We start from the raw sequence: 19,558 nt of genomic DNA on the forward strand, positions 1-19,558 counted from the left end.
TAAGATTTAAACTCATCACGTGTCTAATTTGTAGAATATGAACTGTGTATTTTCTATGCGAAACAAAATTCATTGTTTTTTTTTTTTTTGGGTCCTAACTTTATAGCATGGGTGGCTACACGACACCCACCAAAAGGAAAGACACAAAAGGCTTTTACGTGTGGGTGGAAGCTTTTGTCTTTTGGATTTTGGAGTCTAATGGTTCAGCAACAAAATCATTGTCTGCTTAGAAAATATTGCAAAAAGAGCAAAACCCTTTAGCCTTTACGGTCTTGGATTTATTCATTCATACACCTATGTATGCTCCTTAGCCTTTTTACGGTCCCCACGCTTTCTACTTTATGTTTTGTTGAATCTTCATGTTTAAACTTTAGAGTAAAGTAATACGAGTTTGGCTTATTAGAATAATCATTTAAGTTTTTTATTGGGTTTGGCTTTTGAAAATTGGGTATTTTAGCATAAAATATCTTCTGAGTCTAACCCTTTCAAAACCTTAAAAAAATGGGCACAAATTTGGGTTGCTTGTTTAAATTTGTATTTATTTTAACCCTAAAAAATTGATGCTATATCTTTGTATTAAATTGAAATTTTAAATTAAAAAAATAATAAAAAAAGCTTTCTCCTAAACCCTATGCCCAATTAAAAAGAATTGAGTTTGAAAAAATGATCAATTTTAAATAAAAAGTTTCCTGAACTTGGACTCATATAAGTTAAGCACATCCGTTTTTCAGCTCTTAAAGCATAATAAAAGTAATATGTCACCGCAATGCAAATATATAAAGTATGAGAAATAAGGAACCTGAATGTTTACATCCACTAACAATACTTCCTGCCTACACCCATTGATATATGGGTAGAAAATTTATAAATCATTTATAATTTATGTTATTAATTTATTTAAAAGAATAAAAGTATATCTAGTCTTTACTGGCATGAATATTATAAATATTTTCATAAATATTAACAACAATTGATTATATTAATTTGAAATTTTTTTTTCAAAACTATTCATCCTAAATCAACAGCCTAGATTTGTTGAATGTAGAGGGGAGTATTATTAGAAGATGAAGCCATTCAAGTAAGTGAAAAATAAAATCATCCGATTTCATATTTTGGGCCCAATGGTCTTTTTGGTGAACTTTTTGGCCCAAAACTTTAGTGCCATTTATAAAGGGAAGAAAATTTTATATGGTGATATGGATTTGACAATGCTTGCTTAAATCTATTACAAGAAAATATTATATACTAAATATTGTTAATAAAAAGAAATTTGTGATATTAATCATCTTAATAAATTAAGTGTTGCTCAGATGGATGCACATCACGTTTAGTTACTTTATCTTAATTTTTTTATGGTGCCTAATGATCCATACGATTTTTAATCATTTTAAAATTTATGTATTAATTTTATAATCAAACATTAGGTTATATCTATACATAACATAGACATTCTCAACTTTGGTTTACAATATTCTAAATGAAAAAGAAAACAAAAGTGAGCTAACCCTACTTATAATTTATACTCCAAAATTTTTTACAATGAATTTAGGGGAATATATAATCCCAAAAATCATTACAAAAAGTACCAAAAATAAAATATCCCCTTCAAAACATATGTAAAATATTTAATTAAAAAATTTTTTGATGAAGAAATTTAATCAAGTAAAGTGAAACAAATTCAAAATAAAATAAGAGAAAAGGAATTCCACTTTTGGAAAAAGATGACAATTTATTAATTGATAACTGAATCCTCTCTCCAAGCTAAGATGTTGAAAATGTTTTTTCTCTACCTTCTTGGCTCCCAAGTAAATAGATCAATCTCTCTCTCTCTCTATATATGTATATATATGAAGTTAAGGTTTTGGGACTTAAAATATAGCCGTAATGTCTTACTAATTCGCTGATTCAATGATATATATATGTGCGTGTGTTTTTTCTAATGTCTTTAGTCTCATGGTTATCTAGTTGGCATACCCAACTTCTGTTTGTAGCATGCCAAGGATAAATTATAAAAAAATATAACTTTATAGGTTGTTATATTTTGTTCAAGTTTTATTATAAATTTTTATATTTTTTTTATTATTTTTATATTTTTACATTTTTTTTATATTCTAAGTTTTTATAATACTGCTCATGGAGGACTAAAATATTGAAAAAAAATTATAGGGACATGGAATATAAAAAAAATATAGAAATCTATAGTAAAATTTAAGCAAAATACAAGAACTGAAAGTTATGTTTGTTTAGAAATTATCTTATAACTTATATTATTATAATATCATATCATTTGTAATTTTGTATACGATCAAGAATATCAAGAATACGTGATAGACTTATTGCATGGCATATTAAAAAAGTACCTTTTTTTTTTACAGGGAAATGTATTTAAAATAAATAAATAGAATATTTCAATTTTTTTAAATTAAAAACATTTGTTCATATACCAAAACATTTGCACTTGCTTAAGCCGATAAAAAGTGAGTCGAGTTTATAAAATGGCATTCTAAATAACAAAATCAGCCAACTCAACCCTAGTTGTCTAAATCCATTTTAAAAATAGGCCATCAAATATTTTTTTCAAGACAATATTATAGAAAGGGAAAATGTCACAAAACTCTCTCAAAATGAGAAAATGACAAAAAATAATGAATTGGGCGTAATTATTAGGTGGGTTTTTCTCTTTTGCTTTTTTTGTTTCCTAGCTCTTCACTGTAAATTTGAGTTGTTCAAATTAAATTTATATTTTTAAAAATTATTAAATTTAAATTATTAAATTTAATTTAATGATCCAGATTTGCACTGATCTCTCCTCTGCTTTCCTTTGTTGAGGAGAAAATCCAACTCCGTAATTATTAGGGAGAATGAAAAATTTTTTTTAAAAAGATTAATTAATTCAACTTTAGTTCCCGTGTTAAAATACAGAAATTTGTAATTTAGTTTTTAATTTTATAACTTTATTAGGATAAACTTGTAAATTTATAATAATTTCCTAAAAATTATGTCAAAAAAGGATGTAGAAATTTCAGTATAATTATTTAATTCGCTTCTCTTCATGTCATTTACCCTTGTTAGGGGAGCATCATATTATTATTAGCGTGCTTATCTATTTATATACTGCCTCCATATCATTAATATAAGGAAAATTTTTATAGTTTTTTTTGTCTTTAATATAAGATAAAATTAAAGTAATTAATTAATTTTACTTTTTGTTTATTTATTATGGTTTTCATTCTTAGATAAAAATTTAATATGCTCATTATTGCAAAGAAGGACACAATTAAAAAAGTACATAATTTTCAATAATTTTAAAGATATAATCATTATTTTTTATAAAAGTGAAGTTAATTAAATGTATCTTATATTAAGAACCGGATTGAGTGTTTTTGTTTTCTATACTGTTCTTTTTTTTTTTTTTGCCAGAATTTTCTATACAATTCTACACTAATTAATGACTGTTTGTTTAATACTTTTAACTGAATCATGCGAATTGAGAAAGTTGGTTAAAATTAATTAAGGGTCTTGATTTCCTTAAAAAATTATAGAAATCCCAAATTATCCTTAATTAAAATTATTAATTTTATCTTTATATCTTAAATCAAACATGTCACCTAAATGAACCAATTGAATATGTCTTATGTTAAAAACCAGAGTAAATATTATTTAGAAAAAAATGATAATTAAGGATAATAAATTATTCAAATCCTAATAATGCACTTTGATCATTACTTGAAATTAAAAACATATATAAATTTATAAAATTGCCCTGAACTTAAAAAATAAAAAAATGACATAGCTAAAATTACTATTATAGGATGATAATATTATTAATCTCAATTGAGAAATTAATAAATAATAGTTTTTCATTACTCCTTTCCTTAAAAAATGTAAGGCATTCTTAATGAAATTTCAACTCCCAATAAAGTTGTTACTTACTTTCCAACCAATCCTATCTTTTCATATTTTTCCCCTATTAAACACCCTACAATAAATGTAAATTCATTATCAATAGAGGCACTTTTGAAAAAAGATAATGATTATACTTTAAAAGACTAAAAATGTCTTACATTTTTTAACATCCAATCCCTCAAAAAATACCTTACATTTTTGAATGGAGGAAGTATAAAATTAAAATTTATTTTTAAACTTTCTAAAAACATTTGTGAATATATAATAATCACTTAAAAATTTACTAAAATAATCTTTTAGAGGTATTTTAGACTATTTATTTTTTTAAATTCTAAGTAAACACCATGATCTTTCATTAAAATTTTAATTTTAATAATTTAAAATATTTAATTATAATTAATGACCTTAGAGAGTCCGAATTGTCATTTTCCCTATTATTTACTTTTATATATGCCCCATTATCCCATACTTGAGAAGAGCGTTGAATTCCGATTTTTTTTTTTTAAAAAAAAGCGTTGAATTATTTATCGGCCGTATATGCAGATATGTTTCTTACATGGTTGCGTGGGGCCAAGCGTGCACATAAATCCGACAAATTACATTGGCTTTACCTCCAAGTATTCTTAAAAGTATATCTTTTTATATTTGTGATTGTGACAAAAAAGCACAGAGTATTAGCAGCATCTTCTATTACTTGACATCCAAGGAATTATTCTGTCTTTTTTTTTTTTTGAAGTTTGAAAAAAGAGACTATTCATTGAATTGAAATCGGGATGATAATTTAAATTGTTTGACTATTGTTGGGTTAATTAAAACTACAAGAAGACGATAATCTTAAAGTGTAATGTCATAATTTTATAGTCGTGATTGGTTATTTATAATATTAAAAGGCCTTTATTTGTAATTTTTTCATATTTCATTTCTTAAAGATGCTAACCAACTTGCAATATTATTGCAATTTTTAATGCTAGAAAGATTTTTAGAGACTTGAAAAAAATTTTTGCATTTTATAAAATTTTATTGTCATTTACATATTTTAAGAAAATTTTTATCTCATTTTTCCTTTTATAAATTAAAATTTAAAATTTTTGTTTATTTAACTTTGGATTTTATCCTACAACTTAAACAACAAAATTTTCTATTTTATAATTTTTATTTTTCTCATAAAAATTTTATATTTTATTATACGATTTATTATCTTATATGTATATAAAATGCAAGGAATAAATGATAGGTTCATGCCTACCATTTTTATCATGAGTCTGTGTTTACCACTCTTTCTTTTACTGTAAGTCTCATTTATTTATTTTTTGTTGCGGCATGGTCTCACAATATATCATGCACCAATTATGTTAAAGTGTATCTAGAGAGAAAATGTATAAGGTAATTTTTCAATTCCCTTTATAGAAAGCATTTTTTTTATTTATCAAACTGGCGTTAGCCATCTATGTCTCAAACAATATTATTTCTAATAGAAGGATATCTTGTACTCAATTAAAAAAAATTAATTAATATAAATTATTTCATAAATTAAAAAACTAAAATTTATGGCCAAGTTTTGACACCTAAAAAATTATCCATGTATAATTTAAAATTTAAAAATTTTCATAAATATACACAAACATACACTAATCTTATAATATATGTGTGTATGTGTATGGATAAATTTTTTTGACATGATATATATGTGTGTGTCGTGCAATCCATATGATTCACTTCATTTAATGGGATAAGATTTATTGTTGTTGTGTGTGTATGTATATATAAACACACACACACTCCCTCCAATTTCATTAATGCAAGAAAAAATGATTCCTCATGTTTCTTATACACAAAATAATAATTTTCAAGAATTATTTAAATTGGCTGAAAAGGAGTTACTTATGAGATTTTTAAAAAATTTTTTTTTATAAAATTATAAATTATTTTTGTTAGATAAGCATTTTTTCATGCTAAAGATTAATCACAAAGTATTGGAATTAACTTATTTGAATTCTCAAATTCAAATTTTAAAATATATAATCACATTAAATAAAAATATCAAATGCATATCTCTAAAACACTCACAGGGCCATTGTTGATAATAAATGTCACATACATTGAAGGTTTGAGTTAGTCTAAGAAAGAGATAATAATATCTTACTCACTTCATTTAAAAATATAAAATATTTTTAATTGAATCTCACTCTTAATAAAATAGTTACTTACTTTTCAATTAACTCTATCTTTTTTATATTTATTTTATTAAACACTCTATAATAAATATAAAGTCATTATTAATGTGGGCACTTTAAAAAAAAAAGACAATAATTATACCTCAAAAAATTAAAAATGTCTTATATTTTTTAACATCTAATTTCTCAAAAAATACCTTATATTTTTAAATGTAGAGAGTATGTTTTTTAGGATACCAGATGATAAAATATAAAAATAACTACAATGTCATTTTAATTCAAAAATTTTAATTTCTGACATATTTATTAGTATTACCTTATTTTCAATTTCGTAGCTAGTTAAAATTTGTTTTCACTTTTTATACTCAGCCAAAACCCTGTTTTTGTTTGTATCCGAGAACACGCAGTCACGCACAGACATATATGATATATAGACACGTCGCTGGGAACGAACCGTCCAAAAAACTCGGGCGATCGTACAGTATCGTATTGGTGCGAAACAGAAACTAGGAATTGCGGACTGGACTCTGAAGAAGGATGAGTTTTCTCGCGGGAAGACTAGCAGGGAAAGAGGCAGCGTATTTCTTTCAGGAATCCAAACAAGCGGTGGGAAAATTAGTGCAGAAAAATCCCAACGCCAACAAAAGCCTCGAGGCGGTTACTTCCTCTTCTGCGGAGCACGAAGGGCAGCATCACGCCGACGTGCTTCCTGAGGTCCTACGACACTCCTTGCCCTCTAAGGTTTTCAGGGACGACACCGTTTCCTCCTCCTTCAATCCGTCCAAATGGGTCCTTCCTTCCCAATCCAAAGCTGCCTCTTCTGTGTCTCCCGATGTTCTCAACCCTCTCAGAGCTTATCTTTCTCTCCCTCAAGTCACTTTTGGTCCCAAAAGGTTCTCTCTCTCTCTCTCTCTCTCTAGGTGCTGTGGTGGGATGGGAATTGGGAATGCTTTTGAAGTTCATAATTAGAAATAAATTCAATTGCTTTAATATCCAACACTTGGGTTTAGATTCTGGGTCTGTTTAGTGCTAAAAGCGTAATGCTGGTCAGTGATCCGATTTTTTTTTTTTCTGTTGGATTTGATGCCTTTTGAATTCTTCTAAATTTCACTATTTGAAGTGTGAATTTCCGAGAGAAATATACACATCATGTGTGGACTCTGGAGTCATTTAAATTGTGAATTCTACATTTCGTGTTTTAATTGGCACGCATTGTATCTTCATAGACACCGTCAATTTCTCAAGAAATGGAGAGGATACATGTCGTTTTTTTTTTAAAGATAAATTAATGCTCATTTACCTGCATATCATTTCGTTGCTGTGGATTTGTTTTGCCCTGTTGGAGAAGGAACCTTTGATAGTTGTTCCTAGTTTTCAACATTTATCGTCATTTCTTTCAACACGGGTAAACTAAAGCTTGAAGTCTCTAACATTTTGTTTTCATAGATCGCTGGCGTATTGAATTTGTTACCTCAAGTGCTTAACTCATTTTCTAGGCTCTCTTTTCGTTTTCTGTTCTTCAAATGGTGAATACTCCGTTTTATTTTTGGTTTTAAATAAGAGTTTCTTAGAATGTTTTGTAACTCAATGGTTGTAGATGGGAATTGCCTGAAATGTCACACTCGGTTTCAGCCTCTACTGCTAATGAATTGCATCGAGATAGGCACACTACACCTATTAATCCGGAGAAGATAAAAGCGGCAGCTGAAGGGCTTGCAAATGGTACATTTTGTTGTTCCTGTCTTGTTATTTGGCAAAAGCTGTCAGTTGGTTTTGCATTCCTGTAGATGCTTTATCCTTATTGGCATTTAGATTAAAAGTAAAATTGTGGTGGCAATTCTTGACAATTGGGGCAGAAAATGATAGAACCTTGGAATTCTATTTTTGAAGCAACATGAAGAAAATATTTAGTTTGGTCAAAAATAGGCTGCTCGATTTATTACATCAAATAATCAGTGACATTTTAAACATTGTTGGTGCTGTTAGAGGGGTCTTGTATTTTAAGATTGAGCTTAAGCTTAAGGTTTTCTATTTGTGTAGAGAAATTATGAATTAATGTATTACTTATTTGTATGCATGAATATTGAATGTAGATGAAACTAGTTATAAGAATCTCTGGGTTTCTTTGGGGAATATGCATTTGGTTTGAAGGTTTAGAATTTAGATTGTGGAATGTAAACAGGATTAACAATAAAATGAAAACAAATAAGTTTTTTTGGTTTTAATATTTTCATAAGAAATAGGATGAGATGATTTCTGAGTCTGACATTAAAAGCTATCAAAGATTCATACTTGAAAGAATTGAATTTGCTAAAACTTCTCAATAGAATGCTTTATACTCCTGAACTGTGGCTTTGTGGTTTTTTGCTTTGCACTGAACTGGCAGGGCACGGGTTTGAAAGTTGGTGCCAAAGGAAACTCTATATTCCTGCTTGGAATCTTACTTCTGTAGAGTTCAATCCCAATAAAACAAAAGAAATCCTGATTGTAAACACTTTCCAGAAAAGGCTAATTTCTGAAGATAATCAAGCAAAAAGGAAAAGAAAGCTAGAAAAACCTGAAGGGAGAGGAAAGTACTGTGAACAAATATAGTATTATAACTGAAACTGTTTTCTGAAAATGACCAAATTGGTCATATATTCTAAGCATTCATATGTGAAGAGTCACATATCTTGAGATTTTATCTTTCGAGAGAATGCATTGAAAATTACCTTATTTTCGTTTGCAATGCCTTTTGCATTATTCTTCTTTTTATTGGCTTAATATATGCTGACACTTATTTCAGTTATGCTGGGCTTATTGCACCATGCCAGTGGTATTGAGTTTTCTTTTGGGGATATGACCAAGTTTTCTATGCTGCTTATGCTTCATTTTTGTTTTTGTAGTTGGAAAGGCATTTGCTGTTGCCACTGCATTAGTATTTGGTGGAGCTACATTGGTATTTGGAATGGTAGCCTCCAAATTAGATCTGAAAAACGTAAGTGTAATACATTATTTATATTTTCAGAACTGGATTATTGCCAATCCAATTATAAAAGATGGTTGTTGGTCTGACATTTTAGCTAATTCAAATTATGTAACCACTAATTATTGCCTTTTTTTTTTGGCCAACTAGTAATTTTTACTATAAATTTCAAAACCATTCAACCAATTTATTTATTTGATTAACATTTTTTTGCAGTTTATTGTTAAGAATATGAATGTGTTGTTATCTTTTAGAGATATAAAAATTTCATTGGATTTCTTCGTTTCCTTTCTACTTCCAACTCCCAGATGTATATAACTTTAGGATTGTGGTTCTGAGCCATTGCATCTTTTCATTTTGTTGCTCTTTCTCTTCTCCTTTGGGTATATGAATTGATAATATTAAATGCTTATTTACACGAAGCCTTAATTGTTTTGACAGCTTGATGACATCAAAACTAGAGGAAAAGACGCAGTTGAGCCAAAATTCGAGAATATCAGAGAGCTATTAGACCCCTTGAAAATTTGGGTATGTTCTGAATCATATTCATCTCAACTTATGAATATTCTTTAATCTTTAATGGCATGAGCATGATGAGCATGGGCATTATTTGGTATGCAGGCTGAGAATTTGAATAAGAAATGGCATTTGGAAAGAGAAACAGATCTCAAGCAGAAGCCAATTATAAAGGAACTGTCTAAAATGTTTGGTGCCAAAACTTCTGATTGACACCGTTTTTCTTTATTTTTCTTCATCCTTTTTCTGTTGAAGATGCTGAAATAGGAGATAGTACATACATAGGCGGGCATCTTGGAGTGTGCCAGGGGCTATTTTGTGTTGCAGTAGAATTTGAAGAATAAGAGTGAATATACAAACTAGAATATGCTGTAAAATTATGTCATTACATGTGTGATAGTGTTGTTTGAATGATCAAATAATTCCTTTATATCAAGATTTTTTACCCTCTTAAAATAAGATGACACTTTGAGAGGTATTTGATACGTATGAAATTTGATATGAAAGTGAAATTTCTCACTCTGGTGTATCAGTGTCTCTTCTTGTGAAGTAGTCTATGTATAACAGCACATAGGTCCCTATTGCAAACTTAGAAACAGCTCGTTTTATTTAAGCACATTCTTTTGCGTCAAAGTAAATTACACTTTATTATATAAGAGATGTTTAAATGCTTTTTTTTTTTTTAAATCCTTTTATCAATGTCAACTAGATATAGTATCCCTGGTGATGCACAGAAAAATTGGTAGATTTAAGTCCTTAATAATCATATAATATTACATAATCATTCCTTTTCGTTAAAACATTTTATGTTAAATTTTGAAAAGTCAGTTGCAAATTATTATATAGTTAATCAGGTTAGAGCACTAAAAAGGGAAATGCATGGTTCATCTTATTCTAGCGTTTCTTGCTTGTGTTAAAAATATTTTTTTATAATTAAAAATTTAAGATTATATTTATTTGATGTCATAAGTTTATATTTATGATTATATAGTTATTAATAGATGTTAGTTAATGTGTATTAAATTTTGTTCTCTAACAAAAAAAAAGTCGTGTGATGAAATTATTGCTTTTATTGTTCGTTGAACAGCATTTCACACTTGAAATTTACGGAAAAAAAAAAGATGTCGATAATATATATAGATATATATAATATGTTTATAATAGTCAACATTGTTCAAAAATTATGAATAGTGGCTCATTTTTTAATCTCTATACGAAAAAAAAGGTAAAGGTTCATTCTTGTTTTTGAAGTTTTTTTTTTTTTTGAGCAGCACCCAATATTCGAACGTATTTCGCACAGTATTTTCACCCTTCAAATGATTAAAATGTAGCATTCATTACCCTACACGTCCGTCACAGTCAATTTGGTGGGCCCCTTTTTTGTGCATTTTCTCTACAATAAACACCTGGAAAATCATATTTGTCCTAAAAAATTAATTTTGCTGATTAAAACACCCACAATGATTTTTCAAATTTCCACGACCAGTCGAGCTTCTTCAACCTTCTTCCATTCTCAACTATGGAGTGACTGCGGCGACTTGGGCGAACTGTGTGGAGGACGTTCAGAGTGACGATGGTGAGGAAGACAACAGTAGATGTTCGAAGGTCACAGCAACACAGTATCATTATTTGAAGGCCCCCCAATATTCTGCCTCACGATTAAGCCGTTCTCATAGTCATAGTCATAGTCATCTCTACCGCATCGTCATGTTTATATTTCAAACCAAAGAAACAGAGAAAAGCTCAGCTTCGCAACAGGGGATGAAAGCGAGCATGAATGAGAAGGAAAGACGAGAAGGTGATATGTGTTATGCAGTGGGTTTGAATAGGGGAAGTAGAAGAAAAAGGCAGGTAGGGAAGTGAAGAAGAGAATATTTTGATGTATCTTAAAGGAGGGGATGTGCCAGTGCCACCGATGCCTCAGAGAAGAGAAGCTTTTGCGGAGACAAATCGGAGATGACGACAAGTGAGTGCCGGTCACGGTCGGATCGGCAAGCACAGGAAGCAACAAGTTCTATTGCACCACCACCATATAGAATCCTCTTCGGCAAGTATCGCCTTTGTTACTTCGGGAAAGGGGTATGCACTGCTCTTATAAGCTTCGCAACAAGTTCTACTGCCCCATTGTCAGCATCGACAAGCTCTGGTCATTGGTTCTTAATGAGGTGAAAGGGAAAGCCTCCGAGGACAATCTTCATCAATGTCACGTCGTTATGGGTACTTAAAGGTTTTGGGTAAAGGAGTTTTGCCGGAGAACCAGCTTGGCGTGGTGAAGGCCAAGCTTGTTTCCAAGAATGCAGAGAAGAAGATTAAGGAGGTCGGGGAGGCTGTGGGTGGGGAGTCCTGATTGGCCCGCTGTGTCCCGATGGGTCTCATTTCAATTTGAAACAATCATTTCAATTTGAAACAATCAAGAAGAAGAGACTTTACAAGATAAGATGAAAAAGGGATTTGAAACAACACGGGCTATGAAATTGCTTTCGTGGCATCTTGTCTTGAATACTATATATATATATATAATATAATATTTTTTTTATTTTTTATTTTTTAAATATAAATTAAATATATTAATTATACTAATATAATTTATACTTATATTAATTATATTAATTATAATTTTAATACCTACAATTCTTATTTAAAATTAAAAGTTTTTTATATTGATAATTTTAATAATATATACTTATAAAGTAAGCCGTAAATGATAATATTTTTTTATAATATATTAATTATATTAATATAATTTATTCTTCTGCCTATCTATTTAATAACTTTTGTTTATATTTTATTTATTTCTTTATTTTTATATCTCAATTAAAGAAAAAGAACAATGACTTGATATTGTGCCTGACTTATCTATTGTTGTTGCTCTTATAGTTTAAAGATCACTTGTAATTGCTATCATACTGTTATACACTTATAATTGTAATTGATGTACTTTAATAATTGACTTTAAATTGTTATGATTCATGTAGTCATGTTGTTTTGAATTTAACCTTAATAAATTATGTGATTTAAAATTTTAATAAATGTTATTATTCAGGCTTTTTTCCATATTGTCTAATTTATCAAGACAGTAGGATGTCCCGATCTCATCCCGATCTCTAAAGGTTGGAATATGGGTTAATCCGGCCTATAGGGTTAAGAGAAATGTGGATTGAGTTAGGTTCGACCTATTTTTATATGAGTTAGAAAAAACTCAACTCAACTCAACCCTTAAGGTTTGGTGGATTAAATCGACTAACCCGCTAACACACTTATTTATTTTTTATAAATTTTTTTAAAAATATATTTAAATAATAAGTTTTAAGTTAATATTTTCTCGTGATTCATTCTAAATATATAAAAATATTAATTTATAATATTTGTACAAAATATAAAAATTAATCTAGTTAAGTAAGTCATGCCTAATATGATTTATATCCACAAAATTTTCTCTTTGTTCTTTTTTTTTTTTTTTAAAAATAATATGAGTTAAACAATCTAACTCTAACTCATCAAAGTTAACCCATATGATTCACGGGTTAAATTGTTTTCCAACTCAACCTGACTTTTATAACTAATTATTCGAGCTAACTCACATAACCTGACTCATATTTTCATCTCTACCAATCTTGTCTTTGTCCTGTCCCAATTTCTAATGGAATGGGACAGCTTTTGGGATAGGACAAAATACAAAATTAAAATTTAGTTTTAATCTTTTTTTAGAACAAGATATGAGATAGAAGTGTTCCGGTCTCTTCCTGTCCTGTGAATACCTCTAACTGTGGTTTTTACTTCTTAGATTTTGGATACTTTTATGTTTATTAGAATTTTGTTTCTTACTACTTATGTTTACTCGAACTCTAAGCAAAGGCAATGCTTTTGGTTTTTTTTTTTTTTTTTTTAAAGAAGGGGATAGCATATAGTGTGGTTGCTTTTGGAGGGTATAATAAATAATAATAAAAAAATAGTGGGTCAAGATTGTTATTTCATTTCTCCTCAGTCAAACGCGTCTACGACTTGGCCAAAAAAAAAAAGTCCACGTCAGCATTCTCTAACGGCTGTTTGTTGCAATTTAATGTCAATGTGCAGGATTCTATGTTTTAAATACTTTAAGTTATTGGTGCTTCTAAAAAAAGTTTCAGGGATAAAAATATAACTTTATCCCAAAAAATATGTCTTGTTACAATTATACATCATAAATTCTCCTTAAAATTTGACTAAAATGCTGTCAAGAATAACATTGATATATTTTATTAATATAAGATTTATTAAAAAAATATCGAAACTTGTCTTTCCAATATTACATACTTATATGTTTTTCTATAAAATACTTTTTGATAAGTTTTTTCCAAACTAAAATTAGTTAAATTTATTCCAATTGTAGAATTAACTATTTTTATCTTGGTTAAATATGCATTCAATACTTGTCATATTGTGTAAATAATAGGTAGATGCTAGGGTATTTTCATTACAAGCATAACCATACCTCATCTTTTTACTGTAAAGGAGGCCAGTGTATTGCATCTTTTTCACTTAAGAAAACGACAATGCACATTTTCAAAATAATGAAATTAGTATAATTTGGTTATATCTTATGGACCAGAAGCAAGTTAAATTTACTCTTAAAATTAAGATTAAGAATAAAATGTAAAACTAGAAATAAAAAAAAATTATCACACCAAAACAAATCGTCGCATATTTCCCTGGAAGATTCAGACACGTTTCTGAGAGAAATATTTCAATGATTTTCAATTCTGTCACTTCCAATGAATGGAAATAACATAAGAGGTAAACAAGGAAAGAATCTATTCAGAAACTGAAAGCGCCAAACTTTCTGATAAAAAATATTTTTAAAAAAATTGCCCAACTTCCTCATCCCTATCTTCTGTTTAAATCTGTATCATCACTTAAAAGAGGTTATCTAGAGCTTGTAGTCAAGTCCAGCTCCATATTTCCAAGTCTCAAGGTGCCTCTTCCACTTGAATCTCATCTTGGAAGGTAGTGCATTTAAGAATGGCCTTGCAATACATAGAACACATGAGAGTACTGGAGAATATGGGTGATTTATTTAATTATCATACATTTTATATGGTTGTTGAATATTAAAAAAATATAGTAAAATACAGTTTTCATAACTGTTGGCTGATATATTATATACCAGTAAGTGGAAAGAGTAATTTGTTGAATGCCTACAACACCCTTTTTAACCTACTGGCTTTGAGAAGGACTCTTACCCATTCAAAAATACATGTTTAATTTCAAGCAACTTGTTTTAAAGGCTATGTTTGGTACAAAGAATTGTTAGATATATAAAGAGAAAGAGAATTAAAAAAAAATTAATGAAATGAATAAGAAAAAGACTTTTTCTTTTTTTTTGGGTACTCTACAACAACAATGGCATCATCAAGCCTTATTTTTGTGTTAGGCCTTTGACAGCTAATGTTAAAACTTTGTTGAATGACATGGATTCTTGTTGTTCCAAGTTAAAAAAATAACTAAAAGGAGCAGATAAAAAATTGATTACAAAAGCGTAGACATTGCCTTTGATATCAGTTCTCCTCTGCCGTGAAGCTAATGAATAGTAAACATGGCCTCAAATAATGTTAATCAAGGGTGCTTTAGTCGTTTAAATTTTTGATAGATTTTTAATGTCTGACGTTTTTGAAAAGAACTGAACATATATATGCTTTTAAATCAAGAACAAATGTCTATGCAAGTTTATTCAAAATAGAAACATTCAATATAGTTATTGTTAAGTCCTGTGAAAGACAAAACATTGCACTCAAAAAAATCAATAAAAGATGACTTAGAGAAGATAATTACCTCACAATAGGGCTTGCATAGGTAGAGAGAAAGGTGTAGTATCCAAGCATAAAATAATGTGTGGACCAGTCAAGAAGTACAGGAATACCAACCTGAAACAAGACATCCATTTAACTTGCATGCATATGAAACAATTACTTCCCTGTTAATTGTTAATAATATCTAAAAGGATTAACTTAGGTTTAATTTTCAGTTGCCTGACATTAGGTTTTCTAATAAAAAGACATAATGGAGGCTTTTCAGCAGTGTATGATTGAGTGTTCTGAAAAAGTTCCCCTACATGAAATGATGTTAGTAAAGAACTTGACAATAAACATGTATAAGAGAACTTTACTTGGGTCTCATCCTATTTGCAAATTCTTTTGAGAATTTACGTCAATAGACATGTTGTAAAAGGGATTAATATTGGTTGGGTTGAGTGAAAGCGATTCAATTTTTATTAAATAAGGTTGAGAGTTTGAATCTTATGAATAATAATAATAATAATCGAAAAATCATGTCGGGAGAGTTACTTTTAAATGGACATAAGAATGCTTGAATTTGACTCAATGATACTGGATACTATATAGTCGTACCCCAAAAAAAAAAAAAAAAAAAAATTTGTGAGGGATTTTTTTGGCCCGGGAAGTGCCTCCTCGTAGTTGTTCCTTCTTCCAAAAATGATTCTTGTATGGTCCTTTAAAAAGGCATGAATTTTCAAACAGATAGGAAGATTGAATTTAGAAGCAAAAGCTATTAAAGGGTTACATAAAATTCATTCTCAGTTCCATTCTCAAAGAATAATTACTTCCCAAAACTAAAAGAAAATGCATGAGCATCAATAAGGGTAGATTTTCAATTTTGAGGATTCTTTTTCCAACATGATGCACTGCAAGTTTCATGGGGCTAACCAATCATTTTTTCCCCAGAATTCCATCATTTTTTTTCACGATTTTTTCTCACTTAAAACAAAGAAAAATCAGTAAATTATATATTCAATGCACCATAATGTTGATGTTTAAATGTTTAGATGACAATTTTGAAAACAAAGGCGAATGTGAAAGGGATCTTGATAATTAGTTTCTGCTGTGTCAAGAAATCACAAATCAGCAGAAACAGAGTAAAAGTAAAAGGACATAATTTTTTTTTTTTTTTTGAGACGAGGGAAATAAACAAACAGAATAAAAGGACATAATGTATTACAGTTGATCAGATATGTACTCCATATTTGTTTGATATCTGGATATGAATAAAAGGAAGGGAAAATAATTGACTAGTAAATTCATGAACTACCTGTTTGAATATGGATGGGAGTATTTGAGGCCTAGATAACATAACCAGGCCTAAGGTCTTGGAAAGAGGACCAAACTGTACAACATCCTGTAATAATGTCAATGAATTGAATCATTCAGCAAGAACATATCATCAAGAAATCATTTGATAAAACATTTCAGAAAAGAGGACAAATAAATCATCAACCTGTAGAAACGGTCGTAGCACTGGATCTCCAAGTCTCTGAAAAAGTTTTTTAAAAGACAAGCTTTAAGCATGAGGTGGGGAGAATAGAAGTCAGGGTAAATTATAGTTTATCCACCCATGGTTTGGCTTTGCTTCCCTTTGGAAGAGTGATATTCAAAGCCCCAGTGGCTTATTCAAGTAACCTTCTTGTGGCATAGTTCATATGAAAAATTTCATTGCTGAATCTCTATTGCACTTATATTTTGAATATTTTGTGTGTTTGGGGGTATTACCTAGATTATGTAGACAGTCACAATTCAAAATGTTAACTTCATTTTAGTAGTAGCCTTCAAAAACTATGAAACTATTCCGGATATATATATCACATATGACATAGGAAGTAAACTTTGTCTGTTACAGGAATGACAAAAAAATATCATGCTACAGTTAAAAAGAAATGGAACAAACCATGGGAAAATTATATGAGACACTTCAAACCATAGGAAGTAAACTATAATTTACAGTATAATTTATTTCTTTTGGTATTTAGGGAGGCAGGCCTACCTGCATAGAGTTGAAATTGGCATAAAGCAGTTCATTAATAAAATCTGGGGAAACATTGGACTGCGGCTTCGCTGACATTGCCCTTTGAAACAGCCACGAAGCACTCAAGTTTGGCTGAATTACCCAAAAACTAGTCAAGTTTCATGTATAGTTGCTGAATCATTAAGACCATTTATAAAGCAGAAAAGTACCATGTATGGGTTCAACAGAGACAAGTTGTGTGAGTCAAGATAGTCACCACTGATTGCTTCATAAATTCCTTCATTATAGCAAAGTAAAAAGGCAATTAGAGAATCTATACAGTTAAGACTCAACCAACTATTTGGTCCTTATATTTTTAGACCTTTTCATCTTTTGTCACTAAAAATTAGTGGCTGCCACGTGTTAGTTTCTGAAAATAACAACCACGTTTGATTGTGTCTTTGAGATTTCTGGGTCACTTGACTGAAGAATTAATATGCAATGAATTTGTTAGTTTTTGAAACTAATCCACACACAAATTTTGGAGGACTAAAAGTGGACAAGTCTAACAATCTGATAGCCAAATTTCTAGTTTAGCCCTATGTTGATGCTGTTCTATCTACTTTTCATCTCTTCATTGTTAAAAATGAACTTGAAGATTAATTTCACGCAAACTATTTTAGTAAACAAAAATAATGTTTTAATGTCGGTGTCTACAGGCACTTGTTCAAATAATATACAGAAACAAGAGGTGTCCAGTTTTACCAAGCATAAGAAAACTAACTGATGAATGGTTTCACTTTCAAGATACATCAAAAAAAGAAAACCTCTTCATACCTTCTGACAATCTACCAAGGTGCCTGGTCAAGCTACCAAAGCCACCAAATGATACAGGTGACTGAATGCCACTTGCGTCACCAAACTGCATAAATGAAGGTTCATTGCTTATATTAATTTGAAGTGATGGCTCTAACTGATTGAATTTAGAAGTAAAAGAAAAATGTTATTTACCTGTAGAACTCTATTAAAAGCAGCTGGTAGCGGGCTGTCAAGTTGCTCCACACCAACAAACAGGGTTAGGTTTTTTTTATTGTTTTGAAAAAGAGGTATCAAAATAGAAAGTGGTATCATGCATATTAATGAAAAAAGATGTCCAAGTGAAAGTGAATTACTTCATAAGTAAATAACAAACAAAAAAGGAAAAAAAATACTGCAAACAACATTAATGCTGGCAAAACAAAAAGAAAAAGAAAAAGAAAAGAAAAAAAAAAACATCAACACAAACCCATGGGTAAATTAGAACATGCAAAGATATATGGCAGAGAAAAAGAGACATCACTATTTATAGGATAGTTTGGGGTTTGCAAAGTCATATATACGCTTAATGATTGGTTACAGTTTCCTTAAGGGCATTTGGCGGCGACTGGACTGTCAAAGAATTCTGTCGTCTGAGACAAATATTCAAAAATTAATTTTCAACTTGATTTAGAAACTTCTAATGACTACTACATATCTTAATTTATATATTGAAATAATTAAAAAGCTTCAACAAATACTGATCACGCAGATAAATGGTTTTAACTTGCAATGATTGAAAGAAAATAAGGAGGATGCGACTTGGGGATTGTGATTGCAGCCTGATACAGTTTCAGACCACAATTCAAAAACCCCCTGAGACATATGATAGGTTGAAACATTTGGCTGCATTGTTTTAACATTTGTTTAAAAATAGCACAAATACTCTAAGCAGACTGTAAAAAAGTAACAGCTATAATTAATTACAACCTGTAAATTATAGATAACTTAGACAATATTAGATCTGGTACAATTTACTACCTGTTGCGATATGTTGGAAAGATGCCATAAATGACTCTGAGTATCTCCAAATTGTCAAGTGAAACACCCTATCATGCCAAAATTGCATATTGCAATCATTGCTTTTATAAATATTGTGGTGTATGAGACTGTCGAAAGGAAATCTTGAAGGATGTAAACTAAAGAACAGCAAGCGCAGTCTGATTAGCATAATCGCTATAGAAATGGTAGAATTAAAACTGTTGAAGCAGATAAAAACAAGGATCAAAAGCCATGTGTAATGAGTTGGAATATTTTTGAAATGAAGAGATGTTTTATGAAAAGTCATGTCTTTATAAATTAAGGAAGTTTTATGAAGGGAGTTATGGTCATTAATGTTATATCTCTCTAATTTCTAAAGGCACCTTTGGAA

The 19,558-nt window shown here is 29.7% G+C and overlaps 2 protein-coding genes and 1 pseudogene across 2 annotated transcripts; 2 read left to right on the forward strand and 1 right to left on the reverse strand.

Moving 5' to 3' along the window:
* The first annotated feature begins 6,525 nt into the window (after positions 1-6,525).
* LOC129300696 (uncharacterized) lies at positions 6,526-10,080 on the forward strand. Its single transcript, XM_054939273.1, has 5 exons — positions 6,526-6,973; positions 7,678-7,802; positions 8,966-9,057; positions 9,487-9,573; positions 9,667-10,080. The coding sequence occupies exons 1-5, from the start codon at positions 6,618-6,620 to the stop codon at positions 9,772-9,774; spliced, it is 768 nt and encodes a 255-aa protein (XP_054795248.1). The 5' UTR covers positions 6,526-6,617; the 3' UTR covers positions 9,775-10,080.
* A 1,188-nt stretch (positions 10,081-11,268) lies between these two features.
* LOC129300695 (60S ribosomal protein L27a-2-like) lies at positions 11,269-11,908 on the forward strand (annotated as a pseudogene).
* A 2,308-nt stretch (positions 11,909-14,216) lies between these two features.
* LOC129300694 (uncharacterized) lies at positions 14,217-19,294 on the reverse strand. The gene is made up of 9 exons (XM_054939272.1): positions 19,168-19,294; positions 18,343-18,376; positions 18,169-18,253; positions 17,562-17,629; positions 17,371-17,484; positions 16,828-16,863; positions 16,642-16,728; positions 15,370-15,461; positions 14,217-14,564 (listed from the first exon to the last, which is right to left on the reverse strand). Exons 4-9 carry the CDS (start codon positions 17,562-17,564, stop codon positions 14,468-14,470), a joined length of 429 nt encoding a protein of 142 aa, XP_054795247.1. The 5' UTR covers positions 17,565-17,629; positions 18,169-18,253; positions 18,343-18,376; positions 19,168-19,294; the 3' UTR covers positions 14,217-14,467.
* Positions 19,295-19,558: the final 264 nt, after the last annotated feature.

This window comes from Prosopis cineraria, unplaced genomic scaffold, assembly GCF_029017545.1.
Source record: "Prosopis cineraria cultivar Desert tree isolate PC_DT_omini unplaced genomic scaffold, ASM2901754v1 PC1709, whole genome shotgun sequence".
Classification (NCBI taxonomy): Eukaryota; Viridiplantae; Streptophyta; class Magnoliopsida; order Fabales; family Fabaceae; genus Prosopis; species Prosopis cineraria.